Source organism: Gigantopelta aegis, chromosome 3 (assembly GCF_016097555.1).
Source record: "Gigantopelta aegis isolate Gae_Host chromosome 3, Gae_host_genome, whole genome shotgun sequence".
NCBI classification, from domain to species: Eukaryota; Metazoa; Mollusca; class Gastropoda; order Neomphalida; family Peltospiridae; genus Gigantopelta; species Gigantopelta aegis.
The window spans coordinates 40,401,057-40,423,542 of record NC_054701.1 but is presented as its reverse complement, the minus strand read 5'-3'; the positions used below and the strand labels follow the sequence as shown (position 1 = coordinate 40,423,542).

Below are 22,486 nucleotides of genomic sequence, written 5' to 3'. Positions count from 1 at the left end.
ATTCATAACCTTTATTAACCTTTTTTTTTTGAACTGTCAAGAGACCAGTATGACAGCCTCAGGGTTGGAGGGTGTTTTGATTCATCACCTTACAGTATATGCATATATAGATTGTATTAAATTAATAAACTATATCACACAAACTTTACATATACCCGCACTATCACATATATACAGGTATTAAGATGTACATAATTATAAGAAATATGCAACATTGTGTATGCACATACATACATGCACACATATGCTTGTGTACACACACAACACCACACCATTTTAATATATCCATATCCTTGATATATGCATAGATCAGGTTGTACTTGACATAAATAAAAGATTAGTACAAGAGTAAAGTACTACAGCGTGAATGTAAAGTTTTGTCTGCTTGGGTTCAAATGGATTTTTTTTTAAATACACTGGGCCGAGTTCACAAAGCCTGTTTATGACCTACAAGTGTGAAACTACATGCATTTACAATGCCATTGTCAGTCAATGCTTCTGGGGTCAAATTAAATGAGAAAAAGACAAACTATATATTAGCTTTAACATATTTAATATCTTTCAAATAACCAAACGTCTATTCACTCAGAATGTTTGTGTTTTTTCTTTTTCTTCTTTTCCTTCTTTTCCTTGGAAGAATCACACACACTGTCTGTAACATCTGCTTGAACATCTTTAGCTTTTTGGGTTTTTTTCTTTTTCTTCTTTTCCTTCTTTTCCTTGGAAGAATCATACACACTGTCTGTAACATCTGCTTGAACATCTTTAGCTTTTTGGGGTTTTTTCTTTTTCTTCTTTTCCTTCTTTTCCTTGGAAGAATCACACACACTGTCTGTAACATCTGCTTGAACATCTTTAGCTTTTTGGGTTTTTTTCTTTTTCTTCTTTTCCTTCTTTTCCTTGGAAGAATCACACACACTGTCTGTAACATCTGCTTGAACATCTTTAGCTTTTTTGGGTTTTTTCTTTGACTTAGAGGCACGGACATGTTCTTTACTGAAGCAGACAGGATCAGCTGTAATGAAACAAATAACATCAGCTATAGTTCACGTTAATATTATAAAATTAATATGGCTTATGAAATGGAGGGTTAGATCAGGCACGACAGAAGTAAGTAGACATTAAGGGGGCTGACTGAGATTGAGGACGCAAAACAAAGTTTCTGGGGGGTTCGGGGGTATGCTCTCCCACAACATTTTAAAAACTAGATGTTCTACAAGTAAAATTCATCTCTGCCTTAAGATTTACTACCAATAATATTTTTTATTCAGAATTATTGTAGAGGAAGAGGAATACACTGAGTGAATATTTCAAGACATGTAATTCATCCGACTTTCCCTTTAGTAGGCTAAATATCATGTGATCCTGTCTTTAACAATTCCTGTATTTTTATTAATCGAATCAGGCATCAAAATAAGCAGTGTGTGGCTTTGGTAACCTAAAAGTTACAACATGTTTATCAAGTTTACGATTCGTAGTATTCATAGTCCCTACTAGTCAAAATGGTCCACCCATCTGTTTGTCTCACATATACAACTATTTTGCGCAATCAAATAGTCATTTGATGTGATTAAAAAAAATTTGGTTAAAACTTAAAGATACTTTACTATAATAAAAGATGATTGATACATGAATTAATTTTCAGTTCATATCTTCTCTTTGTTTTTGCTCTTTTGAGGGGTGCAGGGGAAACTGAAACTGAAAATATAAGCTAATTAGTTAGATAAATGCATAAAATCTCCAGCTAAGTAAATGTGATTCTGTTAGGATAAAATGTGTTGAGTGTGTTGTTAAATAAACCATTTCCTTCCTTCTATTAGGCTCGCTTGATGCACGGTCGGTTTGGGATCGATCCCCGTCAGTGGGCCTATTCGGCTATTTCTCGCTCCAGCCAGTGCACCATGACTGGTACATCAAAGGCCGTGGTATGTGCTATCCTGTCTATGGGATGGTGCATATAAAAGATCCCTTGCTGCTAATCGAAAAGAGTAGCCCATGAAGTGGTCGACAGCAGGTTTCCTCCCTCAATATCTGTGTGGTCCTTAACCATATGTCCAATGCCATATAAGCGTAAATAAAATGTGTTGAGTGTGTCGTTAAATAAAACATTTCCTTCCTTCTTTCTATTAGGATTACAAAATGCAGGTCTCATACCTGAACCAAATGGTGTGTATCTAACACGTAAACCCTCAGGGAAGGGAACGTGTTGTGGTTCTGGTGCAGATGAGGTGTTGGGTTCATGTGGGACACTCAATGACTGCATCACATGAATCTGTCCCACAAAAGATGGACCTGTGAAAACGGAGACAATCAGAATATAATACAGAATAAAGCATAACAACCTATTAATTATTAACAACGAACTTCCAAACAACACGACACTGAATAGTTGGCAAATTAAAAAATGTGCTAGGCAGGGGTGCAGAAAGTACTCGCCTTCTTGCCAAATTCGAGTAAAAATTCTCACAGACGAGTTGAAAAATGCAACTACAGGTCTCACAAACAATTTGTCTTTTTTTGACTGACATTATTACTTTTTTTTTTTTTTTGTAAATCTATATTAAAGTACTGTGAAAAGCTTATTACAATATTTCAAAATATATTGATTTGTGAATCAAGGTTTAGGGCTTGACTTTGTTTGCCATTTAATGCTGATCACTTATCAAGTGTCTATCTATCTATCTATCTCTATCTATATATCTATATATATGTATTTTGGTGCAAAGATGGTGTATATTAGAATATTATTCAAGAGTAATATATATTTCTATAGGCTGGTGGATTATTAGAAATTCTGACTAGTACATTTTTGTTAATTTTGGTCCGCCGGGCTAGTGAAATATACTTAAAGGCAAAAGTTATTGTGACATGGATTGTTTGGAGTAATAAATTTGTGAATGGATTTATGGATGTAAACTAGAGAAAATGTGCATGAAACAGCTCAAAGAAATGCAACCAAGTAGTTGTTGCAGCGACTGCATGTTTTGTGCAAGAAACATGGAATATTCGGGAGAAATGCTGCCTAGTGTTCACCCTAAAAGGCCAGACATTCAGTCGCAAATTATTGTCACTCTGTGCAGCTTTCAGAAGTCCAGAAGTCAGAAAAACACCATTAGTGAACTGTTTGATGCAATTTCTTATTGCCACGCCTCAGTGAAAATTACAGATGGCAAGTCATAGGGAAGGAACGATGCACTCAACACATTTTATATACGGTTATATGGCGTCGGACTTATGGTTAGGACCACACAGATATTGAGGGAGGAAACCTGCTGTCGCCACTTCATGGGCTACTCTTTTCGATTAGCAGCAAGGGATCTTTTATATGCACCATCCCATAGACAGGATAGTACATACCACGGTCTTTGATGTACCAGTTGTGGTGCACTGGCTGGAGCAAGAAATAGCCCAATGGGTCACTGACGGGGATCGATCCCAAACGGACTGTGCATCAAGCGAGCGCTTTACCACTGGGCTATGTCTTGCCCCACGAGTCATAGGGATGCTTGAATATGGGACCTCGCAGCGTGCTGTCGCACGTCAATTCAACGTCCACAGAAACACCATATGGCACTTATGGCAACAATATCAACAAAACCACCAGGTCAAGGACCGTCCCCGTAGCGGCCGACCACCCATGACAACCCCTTGCCAAGACTCATGGATCTGAACCACGGATCTGCGAAACAGGTTCCAGCCAGAAACCATCACAGCCCATACCATTCCTTTCTCCAGCATTTAGTGACCGTAATGAGATGACGAGCCAGGCCTGTATCAATGCTCAAGGTGGACACACTCGCTATTGACTGTGTGAACTTCGCTCTGGACCCTCTCTAGTGATGTGGCTCATTTGCATATGGCAGGTGCGCCCTTTTCATGGACTATTGCTCATTTCCATACCTTCGGACATTTCTCTTTCCATGTTATAACGTTTCATACACGGCAGTCAAAACTTATCATCAATTATCTTTGTCTTTTGTGTGTCACAATAACTTTTGTATAATTAATATTTTTAATTTATGCATCCTTGCTTGGGTGTAATTGTTTCTGCATTCGTGTCAAAAGTCATAATGGAAAAATATAGCTGGTTTCCTCTAAGGCTATATGTCAGAATTACCAAATGTTTGTCATCCAATAGCCGATGATTAATAAATCAATGTGCTCTAGTTTGTGTTCTTATAGGCATATTGTCACAGATCACTGGTCTATTATTTAATGGTCTAACAAAGTATTACCTGAACAAAAATAATTTGATTTGTCTCTAAATGTACTTTATTCAACCATCTTCATAACCACCATACTCCATTTATTAATGACATTTTGTAAAAATAATTGAATTATTGCAATGGTCCATAAATCAAAAACTAAAATTACCAAGAGGGATGACATGGATTTCACTCCATCATGGTTCAGTTAAGGTGATGCGATAGCTAGATTTGGTTTCCAACAATTAATGTAAGTTTTATTTATTATCAATTTTTGTGAGAAATATGGTCCTTAAATCCGTGACAGTATGCCTTTAAAAAAAAAAAAAACACTTTTTTAGTACACATTTCAATACATAAATTTTACTAACAAATGTTTCCTTCAAATAAATGAAAATGTGATGCACATCTTGTATCCTGTTTGAAGTACGAGACCTGACTCAGAGTCATTACCGGAATATTACACTGACTTCTAACAAACCACTAACTGTTAACCCATGGTCCAGCACATACAACTGAAGTGTGTGCTCAGGGCAGCATGCTTGAACTTTAATTAGAATACAAGTATGAAAATCAAGATAAAATGAAGTGAACATACCTTGTTCCAGTCGATGTGTGTCTGAATTATGTACTAGAGATGTTAAAGATGATTTCTGAAAATACAAAGTGTTTGTTTTTTCCATTAAGCAGGAGATCAAACTTAAAGGCATACCGTCACAGATTTAAGAACCTTATTTCTCTAAAAATGGATAATAAATAAAATCTGCATTAATTGTTGGAAACGAAATTAGTTATCGCATAATCTTAATTGAACCATGATGGAGTGAAATCCATGTCATCCCTCTCGGTAATTTTAGTTTTTGAATTATGGACCATTGACATAATTCAGTTATTTTTACAAAACTTAGATTTTTCTTTTTTCAAACAAGAGAAAAGAATATACATATGAAGATTTTAAAATTAAAATTTACCTCTCTATTTGAAATCTGGGGCCGAATTTACAAAGGTCTAAAATTAGGCTCTGTTAAGACAACAAAGCATACTCTTTGCAATTCTTTTAGGACTGGACTGCGAGATCGCAAAGTTACGAGAGTTTAGTGAATTAGACCCCTGATCTATAAACCTGCAAAGCACTGGCTGACATTAAAGCATGGCATTGCATTTATTTTTACCCCTACATTTCTAAATTTAATGGTTTGCTCTATGAAAAAACTACATTAGATTTTACTTGATGACACATTTTAAATGTATTTTGGTGCAGTATCGGATCTTTATTCCACCAAATTATTATGACCAAGGATGTCATTAATAAGCAGCAGCCAACAAATTTCACAGCTTTTAAAATAAATTCTCTCTCTGTATAGAATTTACAAAAGAACAAGCATTATGAGAGTACTGCTAAAGCAATACATGTCCCCTACCTGATCCAACAAAGTTTCGTATCTCTTAAATTCAGGAGCCAAAACTCTATGAAAAGTGGGTAATCACCATGAAAGTTAAACTTGATCAGTAACAGTACATGATAAAGCTATATACAAAATTTCACTTCATTATCATCAGGCATTGTAAAACAGAAGACTGGACATTTGTTTTTCATATCTCCTAAGTTGAAGGGCATGTATTGCTTTAGCAGTACTATCAGGATGCTTGTTATCAATGTATAATGTTAATATTTAAGATAAACCAATGAAATCGCATCATTGTTCGGCTTTCGTGGCAACCTAATCATGTCACATGACAAAAGCCGGCTATACTTCTTAATGACCTAATAGGACAACAGGGCTCGAACTTAAGAATTTGTCTCCCACGGCAGTGTTTGAAAGAATTGCCATGGTGAAACAGTCCACCTACGGCAATTTTGAGACTGCCTCTGGCAATTTTTTTTAAAAGTGACATTTGCAGCAAATAAACCTGACTGAAAGTCTATCTTGTTATATGTAGACATCTTTTAAATGTGCAAGTGTTAAATATTGGCAGATAATGTACACTAGGTATATACATTTCACCACTGTTGAGGAGCTTTATCGACGGAACAAAAGTGCCATCGGTGATGCTCGCTACCTATGGCAATTTATATCAGTCTCAACGGCAATTGCCGCCGTCGGTGCCGTCATTGAGTTCGAGCCCTGGGACAATACACAGAGCGTACATGTACTTACTTCCTCATCTAAAAAGGAGTGAACCTCATAGGGAGTCTGAAATATACAAAGAGATAAAATTAAAGTAATCTAATGATTGGGTTCATCTTCTTAAATTTCTGAAAATTTTACTTTTAGTAAAGTAATGGGAGGAGGTGGGGAGAGAAACAACCTGATGACAAGTATGAATAAATTTTGAACATGTATACATTTTAAAACAATTACGATATTTAAAACAATTATAGCTCACTTCAAATTATTAAAACATTTATACAGGTTAATATAGTTTCAGATCACTAAACCTGAATTAATAAACCATAAAGTGTATTAATCACACACTTAAAATGCAGGTATTACTGGACTCACCTTATTACAGCTAAAAGACTGCACACCATTCAAAACGATCTTGCTGGGAAGTCGTGAGATAGGAAACTGAAAAACAAAGAAGAAAATTGAGCCTTTGTGCAACATTAGTTTGTGAATTTCCATCTTGGAGCCAGGCAAGTACCGTAACCCTAATCTAATGTTATCTTTTTATGAGGCACAACAAATTTCAAACTCGTACCAAGCCAAGGTTGTATATCGAGTGTAAATTAAGCACACGCAGCAACAAATCCACATACATTTCATGTTGATCAAAATTAACCATCTACACAAAGAATATTGCTGCATGTATTCAATACCAAGTGGGGTATTTTTTAAATATTTGTTAATGTTATCAGGACAATCGATGCCACAAATATAGACATCAAGGATTGTTTGTTACATTTGCTTATTAAACACAGCATATTATTTGACGTCACAACAGTGAAACGTTTATTGCAAATTCCATTTCTAACTTTTGTTGCATTTCAGTTCTAGTCTTTGCTTTAAGATTAAAATATGAAAAGCAGACTTAAACAAGTTAAAGTTTGTTTTGTTTAATGACACCACTAGAGCACATTAATTTATAATGTCAAACATTTGGTAATTCTGGCATACAGTCTTATAGAGAAAACCAGCTACATTTTTCCATTAATAGCAAGGAATCTATTATATGCACGATCCCACAGACTGGAAAGCACATACCATGACCTTTGATATACCAGCCGTGGTGCATTGGCTGGAAATAGCTCAATGAGTCCACTGACTGGGATTGATCCCAGATTGACTGAAACATATTTTATTGCATTTTAAAGAACAAATGGATTAGGCACAAGTTACACAATTTACTAGGCCTTCTCCAAAATACATACATATTATGACAGTAATTCCAGACCGTCCGTGCATCAAGTGAGCGCTTTACCACTGGGCTATGTCACACCCCTTGAGAAGCAGAGATTATTTACCACTAAATTTTGAGTCTAGTGATTAACAGTACCTATCTTTTAATTGAGTCTAGCGATTACATACGCACCTATGTTTTTGAACAGGCATGGAACATTTTGTTTTTCAAATTTTAATTAGCGACATTTCGAGTCAACTGAAAATTGATTACTGTTTAATGTTTTAAATTGTGTAGTGATCTTTGAAACGTGTGTGGAGAATCACAACGCGATACTGAATAAAATGTTCCCAAAAACGTATTGTACATGTTCATAGTAAGTGAATGAGATTCTGACAAAAGACGTACATTAGCTGGAGCTTTGATGAGAAACAGCTTGCAGCTATCCAGACTGTAGTCCTCTGATGACACGTATTCCAGTGACGAATTTTCAAAGCTGAATGGGGTAAAATCTTCTGGACATTTATAGCTAGAAAGAGAAAAAATATCACAATTGAGTATCCAATGCAATGACATCACAAAGCTAGGCAATTATACATGTATCACAATACATATGAAAACTATAGTTATTTGTCATTTAGTTTACATCGTGTTTTAACTGCATATTATCAGAAATAAAAATTTGTGAAACAAACCACCAACCCCTTATAACATAAATGTCAAATATTTTTAGTAGGTGATTACAAACTTGTGTCTCTAAACAATACTGGATGTGACCACTGAACATTTCCCCCAAGTTGTCAGGCTAAACCAACAAAGCTACAGGTTTGTAGGACAGCCAGCCAGCCACAAGATACAAGCACATAACTGTAAATGAATAGACAGGGAGTGGGATATGGAGGTGGACAATAAAAAGAAGTTGAACATTAACAGGTGCTGCCTGATTTGGAGGAAATGAGACTGAATATCAACCTCAATGATAAATACCTCAGCCTGTTGTCAGCTGTTTCCCTTGATGGTGGATAGAGCCACCTAAATAAAATTACCTCAACCTCAGTGATAAATACCTCAGCCTATTTCCCTTGATGGTGGATAGAGCCACCTAAATAAAATTACCTCAGCCTCAATGATAAATACCTCAGCCTGTTCTCAGCTGTTTCCCTTGATGGTGGACAGAGCCACCTAAATAAAATTACCTCAACCTCAATGATAAATACCTCAGCCTGTTCTCAGCTGTTTCCCTTGATGGTAGATAGAGCCACCTAAATAAAATTACCTCAACCTCAATGATAAATACCTCAGCCTGTTGTCAGCTGTTTCCCTTGATGGTGAGTTTAACACAGAGTCATGTTTATCAGATCCTGCTGATGAAGATGTTCTCAACCTTGCTGGACTAGTAAGCTTCACCCTCTTTGATGTTTTTGGTGTGTCACCAAACACAGGTAATTCTGAAGACTTTTGTTTCTTAGCTGGAGACTGCAGTGATGTATATCTCTCTGGAGAACTCTTAGGAGAAACGTCTTCTTGTTTCAGTATTGACTTCCTACTGGACTTCTTAGTAGATGTGTCTGAAACAGGAGAATCATTTGCCTGTTTCTGTAACTGTCTAGCACTGGCTCCTTTAAGACTCGGCGATCCTGTGACCTCAGAAGAAAATGCTGATCTGGGGGAATCCTGATTCATCGTATCTGCTGCCTTGTGCTTGCGAGTCTTACCAGGAGATGTAAATTCATTAGTTGAACCTAAAGGAGAGTGGTGTCTTCCATTTTGAAGAGAGTTGTCCAAGTTATTGAGAGAACCGTTTTGATGTTTTTCGTAAAGTGTGATACCAGATGATTTCTTGCCAGGTGATGACTTGTGCCTGCGAGCTTTCTTTGGTGAGGAGTCTTCAGTCATGCTAATTACAATGTCCTTCATCTGTGGAAGTGTAAAATCTTGCAAAGATTTCTTCCTTTTCTTGGACTTCGGGGACTCTTTGAAATTACTTGTACCTGCATAGATTAAAACATGTACAACAGATGTTAATATGTAGGAAGAAATGGGGGGGGGGGGGGGGGGGGGGGGGGGGGGGGGGGGGGGGGGTGGGGGGGGGGGGGGGGGGGGGGTTAAAAATAGGAATGAAAGAAACAGTGGACAAAAACAAATCCACAGATTTATTCAAATTGACTGTAAGTGTTGCATTTAAGAATGCCATGTTCCATGTAAAAAAACATGATTTTGATTGTGGAAAGTATTACGTCATCTTATTAAAATGCACATTTTAGGTACTTGAAGATGGTTCATATACTTTTTACCTAACGTTCTTGATGTTCCAAATTATTTGGAACATCAGGAACGTTAGGCAAAAATGTGTACTTTACACAACTGATTTTTCATTGAAATAGTAAATTAGTCTAATAATTATAAACATACATACATGTTCTAATACTCTATGTCCAAAAAAATCTACCTAGAACAGATTGGAACTTTTACTTTTAGGACACAATATATTACCACATAACCGTCTGACAGTTCAATGATTTTAAGTTGTGTAACTGACAGGTGAAATATTGGGTCCTGGAATGTCACACAGGTGAACACTTTTGTTCCTTGTTAAATTATAGTCAAAACTGAGTAATTTTATTATTGGTATACATATAGATGGGGATCTACCACTGATCAAAATTCAATATACATGTATATATATTATTAGTGCACGTTTGTATGTCTGTGTACATGTGTGCTATGATACATGACCACTTTTACTATACAATCATTATCTTCATATGTGTGTGGGTATATATAGATCTGCATCCATCTCTGCAAAGTACATATTACATACATGTACAATGTAACATGTATGTATATATGCATGTATGTATATATGGTATGGCATGTTACACATACATGTACATGTACAGTCATATTATATATATACATTTAGGGATTTATCCAGGCACTCTGTGGGTCTGAAGATAGGCCCCTTCCAAAAAGAAAGTGGCACTGGAAATTCACAATTTCTTCTTATGCACTCACCAAACTTCCCAAAAAATTTGATGAAAGACTTTCTTTTCTATATTTTTTTTTAATAACTTTCAACCGATTTTGCTTAGTGTTCCGGTAATGAGCACGTGAAATTAATTTATTTACATTGTAATCAAGTAATTTAACAGTGTTGTACTGCATCATTCAGTGGCCTGAAAAACTATCCCAAGTATGATTTACTCGCACTAATTGTCCCCAATCCTAACAGACATGGGAACCCAGCGAAAAATCCTGAATAAATCCCTGACATTGTACACTGTTACACTGTACTCTACCTGTCATGTTATTGTATTCCTGATGACTTTTCTTACTGGGTGATTTTGAATTGTGACTAAATGTTTCCATCTTAATCTTCTTTTTCGGTGTTCTCAAAGGACTAAACAGTGAACTTTGGACATCCATGATTTATGCGCTTAGTACAAACAAGTCACCAATACCTGATAAAACAAAAATATTAAAAAAATATTAATGAAAATGTATTTCCAGCCATTCCAATTTAAATATGCAATCACATACACACAAATAATTTTTAATTAAAGTAACAAATTTATGTATTAATTTACCATCAAAAAAAGGTCTTTACGTTAGTTACAATCAAGCAGGGCACTGCACTCTAAACATAAGTGATCATTTGTAATTTAGTCATACAATATACAATATATATAATTACTATTTTATTTAAACTGCAATTTAATCATTCAACATTAAATACACCTATTTAAATAGATCATATAAATTTTATTAAAATTTGAACTTGTTAATGATATTAGCAATGGAAACTGACTTGAACTAATACATAACACATATATGCAGCTAGTGATTGAAGAGTTCAGACAAGGGACATATCCAACATTGAATCTTCTCAGTAAATAGTGTATTTCAGTAATAATTTTGTATTACCTGTTGTTTTTACTAATAATTTTTAAGTGCTGTGGCTGCACTTCTTACTTGACAATTTTGGCCTGGAAAATTGAATATTTCAATAACCAAACATTCTATCAGGAGAGCAGAGTTTTCGAATTTACTGCAGTGTTAAAAAAGTGATGTCCATTTTCATCATGTCCTGGCACATTTTACTTTTCACTTTATAAGTCATTTTGCTTTTACAAAAACAAAATTAGGCCTGACATGCTTATAATATACATGTAGTATAATAATATAGTAATATTATTACTACTATATGTAATGAGTCTATAAACGATAAAACTGCATTTTTATTTAAAAACGATTTTTAGTGAAGGAGATCATAAGAGTCAGAATGTCATGTCCTGGCTTAAATCATTACCATGGAATTGCCCTATACCTAATTTGCCAAGTTGCCAATTTTTTTTGCATTTATCAAGTTTTCACTGCGAAATTCAAGCCCAATTAAAACTCGCAATGTACGATTGAAAACACACTCTTAGTAATATAAACAGTTTCATAGGGTGGAGGCCCTAGTCTCTCGTGGCATCATGGGAACTTGTTTACTTTAGCATTCTCTACATCTTCGATGGTAGAGATCGATATCAATAACTGTCCAAATATCCGCCTAGCTCTCGACTGGCAGTGTACTTCGCCTAATGTCCGAACCAAAATGTTAACTACTACGATAAATTGCTCTCCTACGTGTACCTTTATTTTTCGTTAGATTTTACCAACATTTTGTCCAGACAGAAATCTTGAAAACACCATTACAATGAGACAAGATTCCACATACTAGATGATAACCAGGTCACCTATATCGACTTCGCTGAAATCACATAGGGCAAAAAGCATGTAATTTTGTGCCGGCTGCCATTTTTACTTTTTATGGAATATTCTCGAACACGGGTGAAAGGATATGACTTAATCTAACAACGTCATAACATGTTACGATATAAAAGCAAATGTGATGACGTCATATTATTTTTGTTTGTTTGTTTATCTTGTTTAAAGATACCAGTAGAGATAATTGATTTTATATTAATTGTCACATACCCGGTACTTTGGAGGCTTTCACCCCTCTTGAAGAGTATTCCATAAAAAAGCAAAATGGCAGACGGCAGAAAACTGCATGTATTTTGCCCTATGCTATCTCAGCGAAGTCGATACTGGCGACATCGTTACAGTCTCATATGTGGAATCTGTGTCACTGTAATGGTTGTTTCACAACTTGTGTTGGGACAAAATTTGGGGAAAATGTAATGGTAATTAAAGATAACAGTGTAGTTTATTGTAGTTGTTAAAAATTTGGTTCGGACTTTAGTAATTGCCATGTGCATACATACCCGCAGCCAGGTTTATTTAAAAAGAGTTCGACACGTACCCCTCTATATCATTATATATCAAAGTCTCTAAGACTAACCCAAAGCCTAACCTTAAAACTAACCCTAGCCACTGAAAGGGGGTGCGGGTCGAACTCGTGCCGTTTATTTATCCTCTACAAATATCCCATATAGAATAGTGGAAACAATAGCAGTAAACCCTACTGCGCCCCCACCCCACCCCCAGTGCCCCACCCCCACCAGGACCACCAACACATTTGTTGGCATCTTCTGGCGCCTATGTAACGTATGTTCGTTTGGACTTATCCGGAATTCGATTGTTTCTTTTCATATAAAAACAACATCCACTAGTTTGTCCGTAACACTACTTGTTTTTAACTGTATGAGCTTATTTTACCTAATAATATCTAATTTTCATTGAAGAAGTTGTGCAACAAAAGTCCACATTGTAGACTCTTCCACTGTCGTGATCTGTAACTACTAGCCCAGAAGCGTAGTAACCAACTTGGTTTCAGTCGTGTCAAAGTTTTATACTGATCGAAAAAGATATTACTTCAATCTTTAGAAGCTTTAGTTATAGAATGAAAGTTAAAGTTTGTTTTGTTTAACGACACCACTAAAGCAAATTGATGTATTAATCATCGGCTATTGGATGTCAAACATATGTTCAGCTTAACGACTTCACTAGAGCACGTATATATATATATATATATATATATATATATATATATATATATATATATATATATATATATAACTATATAGTATTCATACTAGGAGTTTCTGTTTGGAGGCATAGGTATTTGATGTCAGGATAATAAACTATTTCCCAATGACACTACTACATGATACGGTGGTTACTGCATTAAGTTAGTCACTGTGATTGAAAGCCCAATGTCCGATAAACATTCAGTACTATTTTTGTTTTGTTTTATTTTGTTTTAACAGCACCCTATCCTAAGCATTTTGATTCGCGTTTTATTCCCGGCCAGGACGAAGTGAGAATTTTACCCCGCCCATAATGCAAATTTTAAAACACGAAACTACATGACAGAAATGTAAAAATAAGTAAAAAACATAAAACTTTTGCAGCTTAATGTGTATCCCACCATCGGCTTCTTGATCCTGCGATCGTATGACGTTGATATAATCAGGTATTAAAACTACTTCAAATATTCGACTCCCGAAAAATGGGCAAGCATTCTTTAATTACATATAGTAAAATATCTACATTTGTACATTTTATTGCAACTTCATAAACCAGTTCAGAGATTTAAAATGTTTAATTAATTAAACATCAATTATTTCAAGTCAGTTTTCAAATTTATATTTTTGCGTTCAGTGTAGGGAAAACGCTTGTTAAGCCTTGTAACAATATAGGCTACGTGTTAGTGGTTATCATTATTTTAACGTTTTCTATAGTTTTTTCTAGACACACTTTGACAACAGCAATATTTTCAGGGGTTTGTATGTAGGCTAGTGCGTGCTAAGAGATATTTTTTGATATATATATATGTGGTATATATTGACAATATTTACATTATCCTGTCATCAAGTGCCTATGTTTGGAGGTACCTGTGTACACACAACCATCAGAAGAAAGAGCACCAACTCTAGTACGTAAACACAAATAATTAGGGATTGTCCTGGATTTGCTGCAATTGTAACATGTTTTCGACTAGCAGATCATTTTTGATTAATAAAATTACACATTAAAGATATTTTCTTGTGTATAATATCAATATTTGTATAAACAAGGTGTTTGTTGTCGTCCTAATGTTTGTAGTCGCACCATATTTTACCTTCCAAAACTGTCTTACATAAACAAAAAATTAATACGAAAAAAGAAAAGAAAAAATGATTGCTGTAAACATTAGCAGTCACGGTGAAATAGGCCTACTGTCAATTATTAATCAATATTGATTGAGTGTCGTTTATTTATTTATTTATTATTATTATTATTATTATTATTATTATTATTATTATTATTATTATTATCCTTAAAGCTTTTTTCCTTTAAATGGGGGGGCAGGACGTAGCCCAGTGGTAAAGCGTTCGCTTGATGCGCAGTCGGTCTGGGATCGATCCCCGTCGGTGGGCCCATTGGGCTATTTCTCGCTCCAGCCAGTGCACCACGACTGGTATATCAAAGTCCGTGGTATGTATTATCCTGTCTGTGGGATGGTGCACATAAAAGATCCCTTGCTGCTAATCGAAAAGAGTAGCCCATGAAGTGGCGACAGCGGGTTTCCTCTCTCAATATCTGTGTGGTGTTTAACCATATGTCCAACGCCATATAACCGTAAATAAAATGTGTTGAGTGCGTCGTTAAATAAAACATTTCATTCCTTCCTTTCTTTGGATTACTTGTTATACTGAGAGAAAGAAATAAGGGAACACTAGGTATTGTAGACCGAATTTTAGTCACTACAAGAATCGTAATGTCTGTACAAAGTACAAAGATGAAATGCGAGACTGAATGTCATTAATGTGAGACTGAATGTCAGTAAAATGGTTAACGTCCTGACACTATTATATGAATGTGGGTTTTGGTTGCAATGACTCTTCCTGTTAATGTGGTCTCTTATTTATTTCGATCAGTATATTTCTTTTGAGCCAGGTAGTTCTTCCTGTCGACCGGCCTCGGTGGCGTCGTGGTTAGGCCATCGGTCTACAGGCTGGTAGGTACTGGGTTCGGATCCCAGTCGAGGCATGGGCTTTTTAATCCAGATACCGACTCCAAATCCTGAGTGAGTGCTACGCAAAGCTCAATGGGTAGGTGTAAATCACTTGCACCGACCAGTGATCCATGACTGGTTCAACAAAGGCCATGGTTTGTGCTATTCTGCCTGTGGGAAACGCAAATAAAAGATCCCTTGCTGCCTGTCGTAAAGTAGCCTATGTGGCGACAGCGGGTTTCCTCTAAAAAAACAAAAAAACAAACAGTGCTAGAATGACCATATGTTTGACGTCCAATAGCCGATGATAAGATAAAAGATCAATGTGCTCTAGTGGCGTCGTTAAATAAAACAAAACCTTTTTACTTCTTCCTGTCGTTATACTTCTTTTGTTGTTTACATATTCCAGTCCTTGTCTCCCTATCCACAACAGTTAAAGTTTGTTTTGTTTAACGACACCACTATAGCACATTGCCTTATTAATCATCGGATATTGGATGTCAAATATATTTGGTAATTTTGACATAGTCTTAGAGAGGAAGAAGAAGAAGAAGAAGAAGAAGGAATGTTTTATTTAAAGACACACTCAACACATTTTATTTACGGTTATATGGTGTCAGACATATGGTTAAGGACCACACATATATTGAGAGAGGAAACCCGCTGTCGCCACTTCATTGGCTACTCTTTTCGATTAGCATCAAGGGATCTTTTATATGCACCATCCAATAGACAGGATAGTACATACGACCTTTGTTACACCAGTTGTGGAGTTCTGGCTGGAAAAAAAAAATAGCCCAATGGGTCCACCGACGGGGATCGATCCTAGACCGACCACGCATCAAGCGAATGCTTTACCACTGGGCTACGTCTCGCCCCTAGAGAGGAAAAAGAAAGAAAGAAAGAAATGTTTTATTTAACGACGCACTCAACACATTTTATTTACGGTTATATGGCGTCAGACACACAGATTGTGAGGGGAAACCCGCTGTCGCCACTACATGGGCTACTCTTTCCGATTAGCAGCAAGGGATCTTTTTTTTGCGCTTCCCACAGGCAGGACAGCACAAACCATGGCCTTTGTTATGGATCACTGGTCGGTGCAAATGGTTTACACCTACCCATTGAGCCTTGCGGAGCACTCACTCAGGGTTTGGAGTCGGTATCTGGATTAAAAATCCCATGCCTAGACTGGGATCCGAACTCAGTACCTACCAGCCTGTAGACCGATGGCCTAACCACGACGCCACCGAGGCCGGTCCTAGAGAGGAAGAAGAAGAAGGAATGTTTTATTTAACGACGCACTTAACACATTTTATTTACGGTTATATGGCGTCAGACATATGGTTAAGGACCACACAGATATAAAGAGGAAACATGCTATCGCCACTTCATGTGTTACTCTTTTCGATTAGCAGCAAGGGATCTTTTATATGCACCATCCCACTGACAGGATAGTACATACCACAGCCTTTGTTACACCAGTTGTGGAGCACTGGCTGGAACGAGACATAGCCCAATGGTCTTAGAGAGGCCCTCGCTACATTTTTTTCCATTAGCAGCAAGGGATATTTTATATACACCATCACACAGACAGGATAGTTCATACCACAGCTTTTGATATACCAGTCGTGGGGAACTAGCTGGAACGAGAAATAGCCCAATGGGCCTACAGATGGGGATCGATCCCACACCGACCGCTTTACGACTGGGATACGCCCGCCCTCCCCACCCCCACCCCCCATTTGCAACAGGTGCTTATGTTTTAAGCCATCGGTGTAAAAACTATTTTCCATCAGTTTTTGCATTGGGCTTAGTTTGACCAGGGGACGGGATTTAGCTCAGTCGGTTAAGTGCTCGCTTGAGGTGCTTGCTTCGCAGGATCGAACCACCTCGGTGGATACATTCTGCAGATTGGGTTTTTTCTCTTTCCAACCAGTGCACCACAACTGGACAAATGCCGTGGTATGTGTTTTCCTGTCTGTGGCAAAGTGCATTTAAAAGATCCCTTGCTGCATTAGGGAAAAATGTAGCGGGTTTCCTCTGATGACTACGAGTCAGAATTACTAAATGTTTGACATGCAATAGCCGATGATTAATTAATCGATGTGGTCTAGTGGTGTCGTTAAACAAATCAAACTTTAGTCTGACCAGTCGAAGAGTATTCCATGGTTCGCAGGCAGAGGCGGATTATGCTTTAGGTAAGGGGGGGGGGGGGGGGGGTCCCAAACAAAATGTAAATATTTATAATTTGAAAATTATAAATTTTACGTGGACATCAATTTAGATCTACGTGGTGGGGTTGGGTTTTTTTTAGCCGGGGGAGGGGGGGGGGGGGGGGGGGGGAGGGTCCGTGCAACTGGAAACCCACCATAATCCGCCCCTGGCAGGGATAAAGTCAAATAGGTTTCTTCATTCTTGAAATATTAATGAAATATAATTATAAACATCTCTCTCTGAATAAAATTCTTAATATCTTTATTTCTCTGAATATGAATCATTTATAAAACAATGCACATCTTGAAATACATAGCTCTAGTCTACATAAGTAAAATAATACACATTTTCAAAGATTTAGTAGTGGCTAGGCTACTTGTAGAATGTCTGGAACTTTCTCCCCGTCTCCGAAAAAAAAGAACAACGGGTCTGGCTTACCATCGACGATATGTGTCATGAAGATTCTAGATGAAGATTTATTATTAATTTGTGTTACACAATATTTATTAATACCAAAATAAACTGTAAACACATTTTTCTCCATATACAACTGTGTGACAGACTCTAAACTAGTACACGTCAGGTGCGTCATGACGGGTGATTGGGAAGGGATGGGAGCGAACCCTTTTGCCAATTTTATTTCTTTTTCGTGTTTCACTTCTGGTGCCCATTTGGACAATTAAATAATCCTTCATTGGGTTAACAGTGGTGCAGTATTATCAAGTTATCGGTGGTCGTTTTGAGGCGTAGTCGTGACGTTGTACGAGCCATGCACGACCACGTCTCATGTCCTTCCAAGATTTTGGTCTGGATTTCAGGTGTCCCATTATTCTGTCATTTCTATAGTTTACACTTCTCAGGTGGATTATCTTGTGAACAAACTGACCTGAAAAACAATATATATATATATATATATATATATATATATATATATATATATATATATATTACATATAATAAAAAAAGGACTATTGTTGTAGTATCTTTCTGGTATATCAAAGGCCGCGGTATGTCCTGCTATGTCAATGAAAAAGTGCATATACAAAATATTCACTGCTGCTAATGAAAAAAAATGTAGCAGGTTTTCTCTGAAGACTTAGAATTGTTAAATGGTTGATATCTAAATATTGAAATTACTTTGGGAGCAATATTCTACTTTTTAATACATATTCACCAGTCACAGGACTTGTGGTATTAACTGCTTTATCAAACGCTGGGTGCACCTGGAACTTTGACCCAGCCTGAAGTTATTTGCTTTAGTACTACCATACACAACGAACGCGAGTTACGGCATTTATATTTGCTCGTCTATCGTCTATATCGTTTTGGTGTCTAGGTTACCACTATGGAATAGTCAGTGAAATGTCTAAATATATTTCTAACATATATGTGGGATACCAACCTGTGATACTGCAGATATCACATAGTGTTCTCTTCAACGGGTGTGGAATAATGTATTTTCTTACACACCCGTTCATTATTTTTACACAACTTGTGGTAAATGCGTTCCCCGTGGGACGGATTATAGCTATACAAATTATAAACTTAGTAGTAGTTACACGTTTTATTTATGATATTCTCAACAACAGACGAGAATCCTTAATGAAGCAACTACTTGTATGTCAATCTGATTAAACTTAACTCTACTGGGTCTAGCCAGTAGATCTAACAGCATTGCGTGTACTCCCATGTCCAGGTGACATTTCATCTATAAATAACAATTTAAATATCGACCAATTACACTTCGTCTTTTACAGCGTTATTCGGGAGCATACAAATTCTAAAAATATCGGGTGAGACTATTTATGCAATAGGTGAACTTGTTGGTCTATTTCAACATTGGAAAAACAGGGGGAAAAGTGCAGTAATAAACTTTGGATTGTATAGTAGTATAAACAGATTTTATGGCTATACCATCACGGTTTATTTTTTCGTCTTGAAACGAATTTTATATAAAATTTTATATTGCAGTTAGTTTCCGGCATACTTCGTAATTCACCCGAATTATTTCGTATACCCTCGGCATAATCTCGAATGTTTTCAAATTCTTTTCAAATCACTGGCATGATTTTGTAAGTAAGGTTTTGATTGGTCGAATGAAAGGTCAACTGGACATAACTGTCGTTAAACATTCATTCATTCATTCCTTTTACATGTTTCAATTATTCATCTTCTGATGTAAAATGATATTATTTCTTAAAATTGTTTTAAAATATATTTTTTATCATCCATTAAAGGCTTTTGCAGGAGATATCGCTAGCACTATAATTTGCGATATCTCCGCAGGAGATATCGCTTCTTATAATCTTGATTGGTCAAATTTTAAGCACAAGACAATGTTTTGTTACGTCACTGTGTTTGTGTCAGCGCTAAACCTACCATTAGTGCAGTCACGCCACTGCCCTTCTGCTAGTTAACTAGTGTACCGCTGACATTAAACCCACATTGTGATATTCTCCTAGGAGATATGGCATCTAATAATCGTGTTTGGTCAAATTTTAATCACAAGACATTATTTTGTTACGTCACTGTGCATGTTTCAGCGCTAAACCTATCATTAGTGACGTCACGCTGCTGGTTAACGAGTCTACCGCTGCCAAATATAGTGACATTCAACCCACATTACTGACATTGTTTACAATTGTCGCAAATGAAAAGAATGATAATGGACGATAAAAGAATACCCCATCATGTCTTGTGATATCATAATTTATCAGCACGAGTTGATAAAAGTATGAAATCAGAGGCTTGCCTCTATATACACACAGTGAAACCCCTCAAAATCGGACCCTCTATAAACCGGAATTTCCTAAAAAAACTGACATTTTGCATGATCCCATTTTAAATATCAGGGCCGTAGCTAGGATTTTTTGTTGGGGGGGGGGGGGGGGAGCAACTAAGTAGTTAATAGTCTAAAACTCCTTAAACGGTTAAGAAGAGAATTTTCTTTAAGTTTCTATAATGCTTTCCGAATTTGTTTTTGGCGGGCAAGTGCTCCCCTTGCCCCCCCCCCCATGCTAACTATGGCCCTGATATATATATATATATATATATATACTTAACTCCAAAAGAAACGCGAATACGTAGATTGGAGGTTTTGAGTGCACTCATTGAAATACGTCCCAAAGTTCTTAAAATAATCGTTTCTATGAAAAACTTAAACAATTCGTAAAGATGAGATTTCATGTTATTGACATGTTAAAAATCGAGGTCGCATTGTCATTTGAAATGTCAAGGCCATGGCGCTTCTTCAATGGCGTCACATGCCACTCAAACATGTCCACTAATAGCGGGTGTGTCCGCCATTGCTGGCCATGACCGCCGCACACCTCCTACCCATGGAGAGGAAGAGGTTCCTGATGAAGGCCCTGGGCACGTTGTTGTAGGTGTCCACGACGGCCTGGCGGAGCTGCTGCTGTGTCACCACGGGAGCAGGGCGTTGGTTCATCATGCGCTGAACCTCGTCCCACAAGTGCTCGATGGGGTTCAGATCCGGGCTTAAAGCTGGCCAGTCCATTGTGATGATGTTGTGCTGTGCCAGGAATGCCTGGGTGGCCCGTGCCGTGTGTGGCCTGGCGTTGTCGTGCTGGTAAACCATCTGACGGTGACCCGCGAAAAAAGGCACCACCACAGGCGTGAGCACTTCGTCGATGTAGCGCTGTGCTGTGACGCCCCTGCCGCGTCCTCGGCCGTTGTTGTCGAAGATGACAGGTTGTACACGACGTCCCCAGGATATGGCACCCCACAGCATGACGGAAGGCCCTCCCCAACGGTCCCTCTCCATAACACACGCATCTGTGAAGCGCTCACCTCGACGCCTCCACACCCTCATACGACCGTCGGCCCTATCTAAGCAGTAGCGGCTTTCGTCGGAGAAGACGATGTTCTGCCACTGTCGGTTCCGCCACGGTCGATGCAGAACAGCCCAGTTGTGTCGTGCAAGGCGGTGTCGCTGTGTGAGACGTTGTCCAATGTACGGTCGACGACAGTTCAGATGGATGGCGATCAGACGACGTCGTACCGTGGTGTAGGAAACGGGGCGGTTGTGGGTTCCCACTGTCTGCCGGGCTGTTGTGGTGACTGGTACGAACCGATCACGCATGTGAGTTCGGACGATGTAACGGTCCTGGCGCTGTGACGTCACTCTGGGACGGCCGCTACGTGGACGGTCGACGACGTTGTTGTTCTGTAGAAATCGGTCTATGAGACGGTAGATTGTCGAGACATGGACACCGAAAGCACGTGCAACCTGCCTGGCATCCATTCCGGCCTCCAAATTCCCCAAAGCTCTATGTCTGGAATCAGCGTTAAGTCGTGGCATCGTTGTATCGCTACTCGTAAAATGAGTTGAACATTGCTGTCTGGCGTTTCTTTTATACCCAGGCCTGGTAGTGTTTCACGTGCAATTCGCATCTTTCATGATCCACCCGTTTTGCATTCCAGATCGATTTTGGTCGTCAATTTCAGCACGTGCGTGACGTCACACTGTACTCGTTTTTTCATGCGTTATGTGGAATTGGATACGCTGACAAGATGGCTATTGGTCAACTTAATCGATTTGTACATAGTTTATTCAAATGTGGGTTTTTTAATATTTTAAAATTTTCGCGTTTCTTTTGGAGTTAAGTATATATATATATATATATATATATATATATATATATATATATATATATATATATTGTGTTTATGTGTGCGTGCGTGGACGTGTGTGGGTGTGGGTGTGTGTGGGGGTGGATGTGTGTGGGTGCATGCGTCCGCGTGTGATTTTACT

The 22,486-nt window shown here is 37.7% G+C and overlaps 1 protein-coding gene across 1 annotated transcript; it reads right to left on the bottom strand.

Annotated features, from left to right (window-relative positions):
• Positions 1-536: 536 nt before the first annotated feature.
• LOC121390208 (muscle M-line assembly protein unc-89-like) lies at positions 537-13,306 on the bottom strand. The gene is made up of 9 exons (XM_041521981.1): positions 13,215-13,306; positions 10,847-11,008; positions 8,845-9,538; positions 7,956-8,076; positions 6,710-6,775; positions 6,365-6,400; positions 4,804-4,858; positions 2,155-2,292; positions 537-1,015 (listed from the first exon to the last, which is right to left on the bottom strand). Exons 2-9 carry the CDS (start codon positions 10,971-10,973, stop codon positions 582-584), a joined length of 1,671 nt encoding a protein of 556 aa, XP_041377915.1. The 5' UTR covers positions 10,974-11,008; positions 13,215-13,306; the 3' UTR covers positions 537-581.
• Between the last annotated feature and the right edge of the window lie 9,180 nt (positions 13,307-22,486).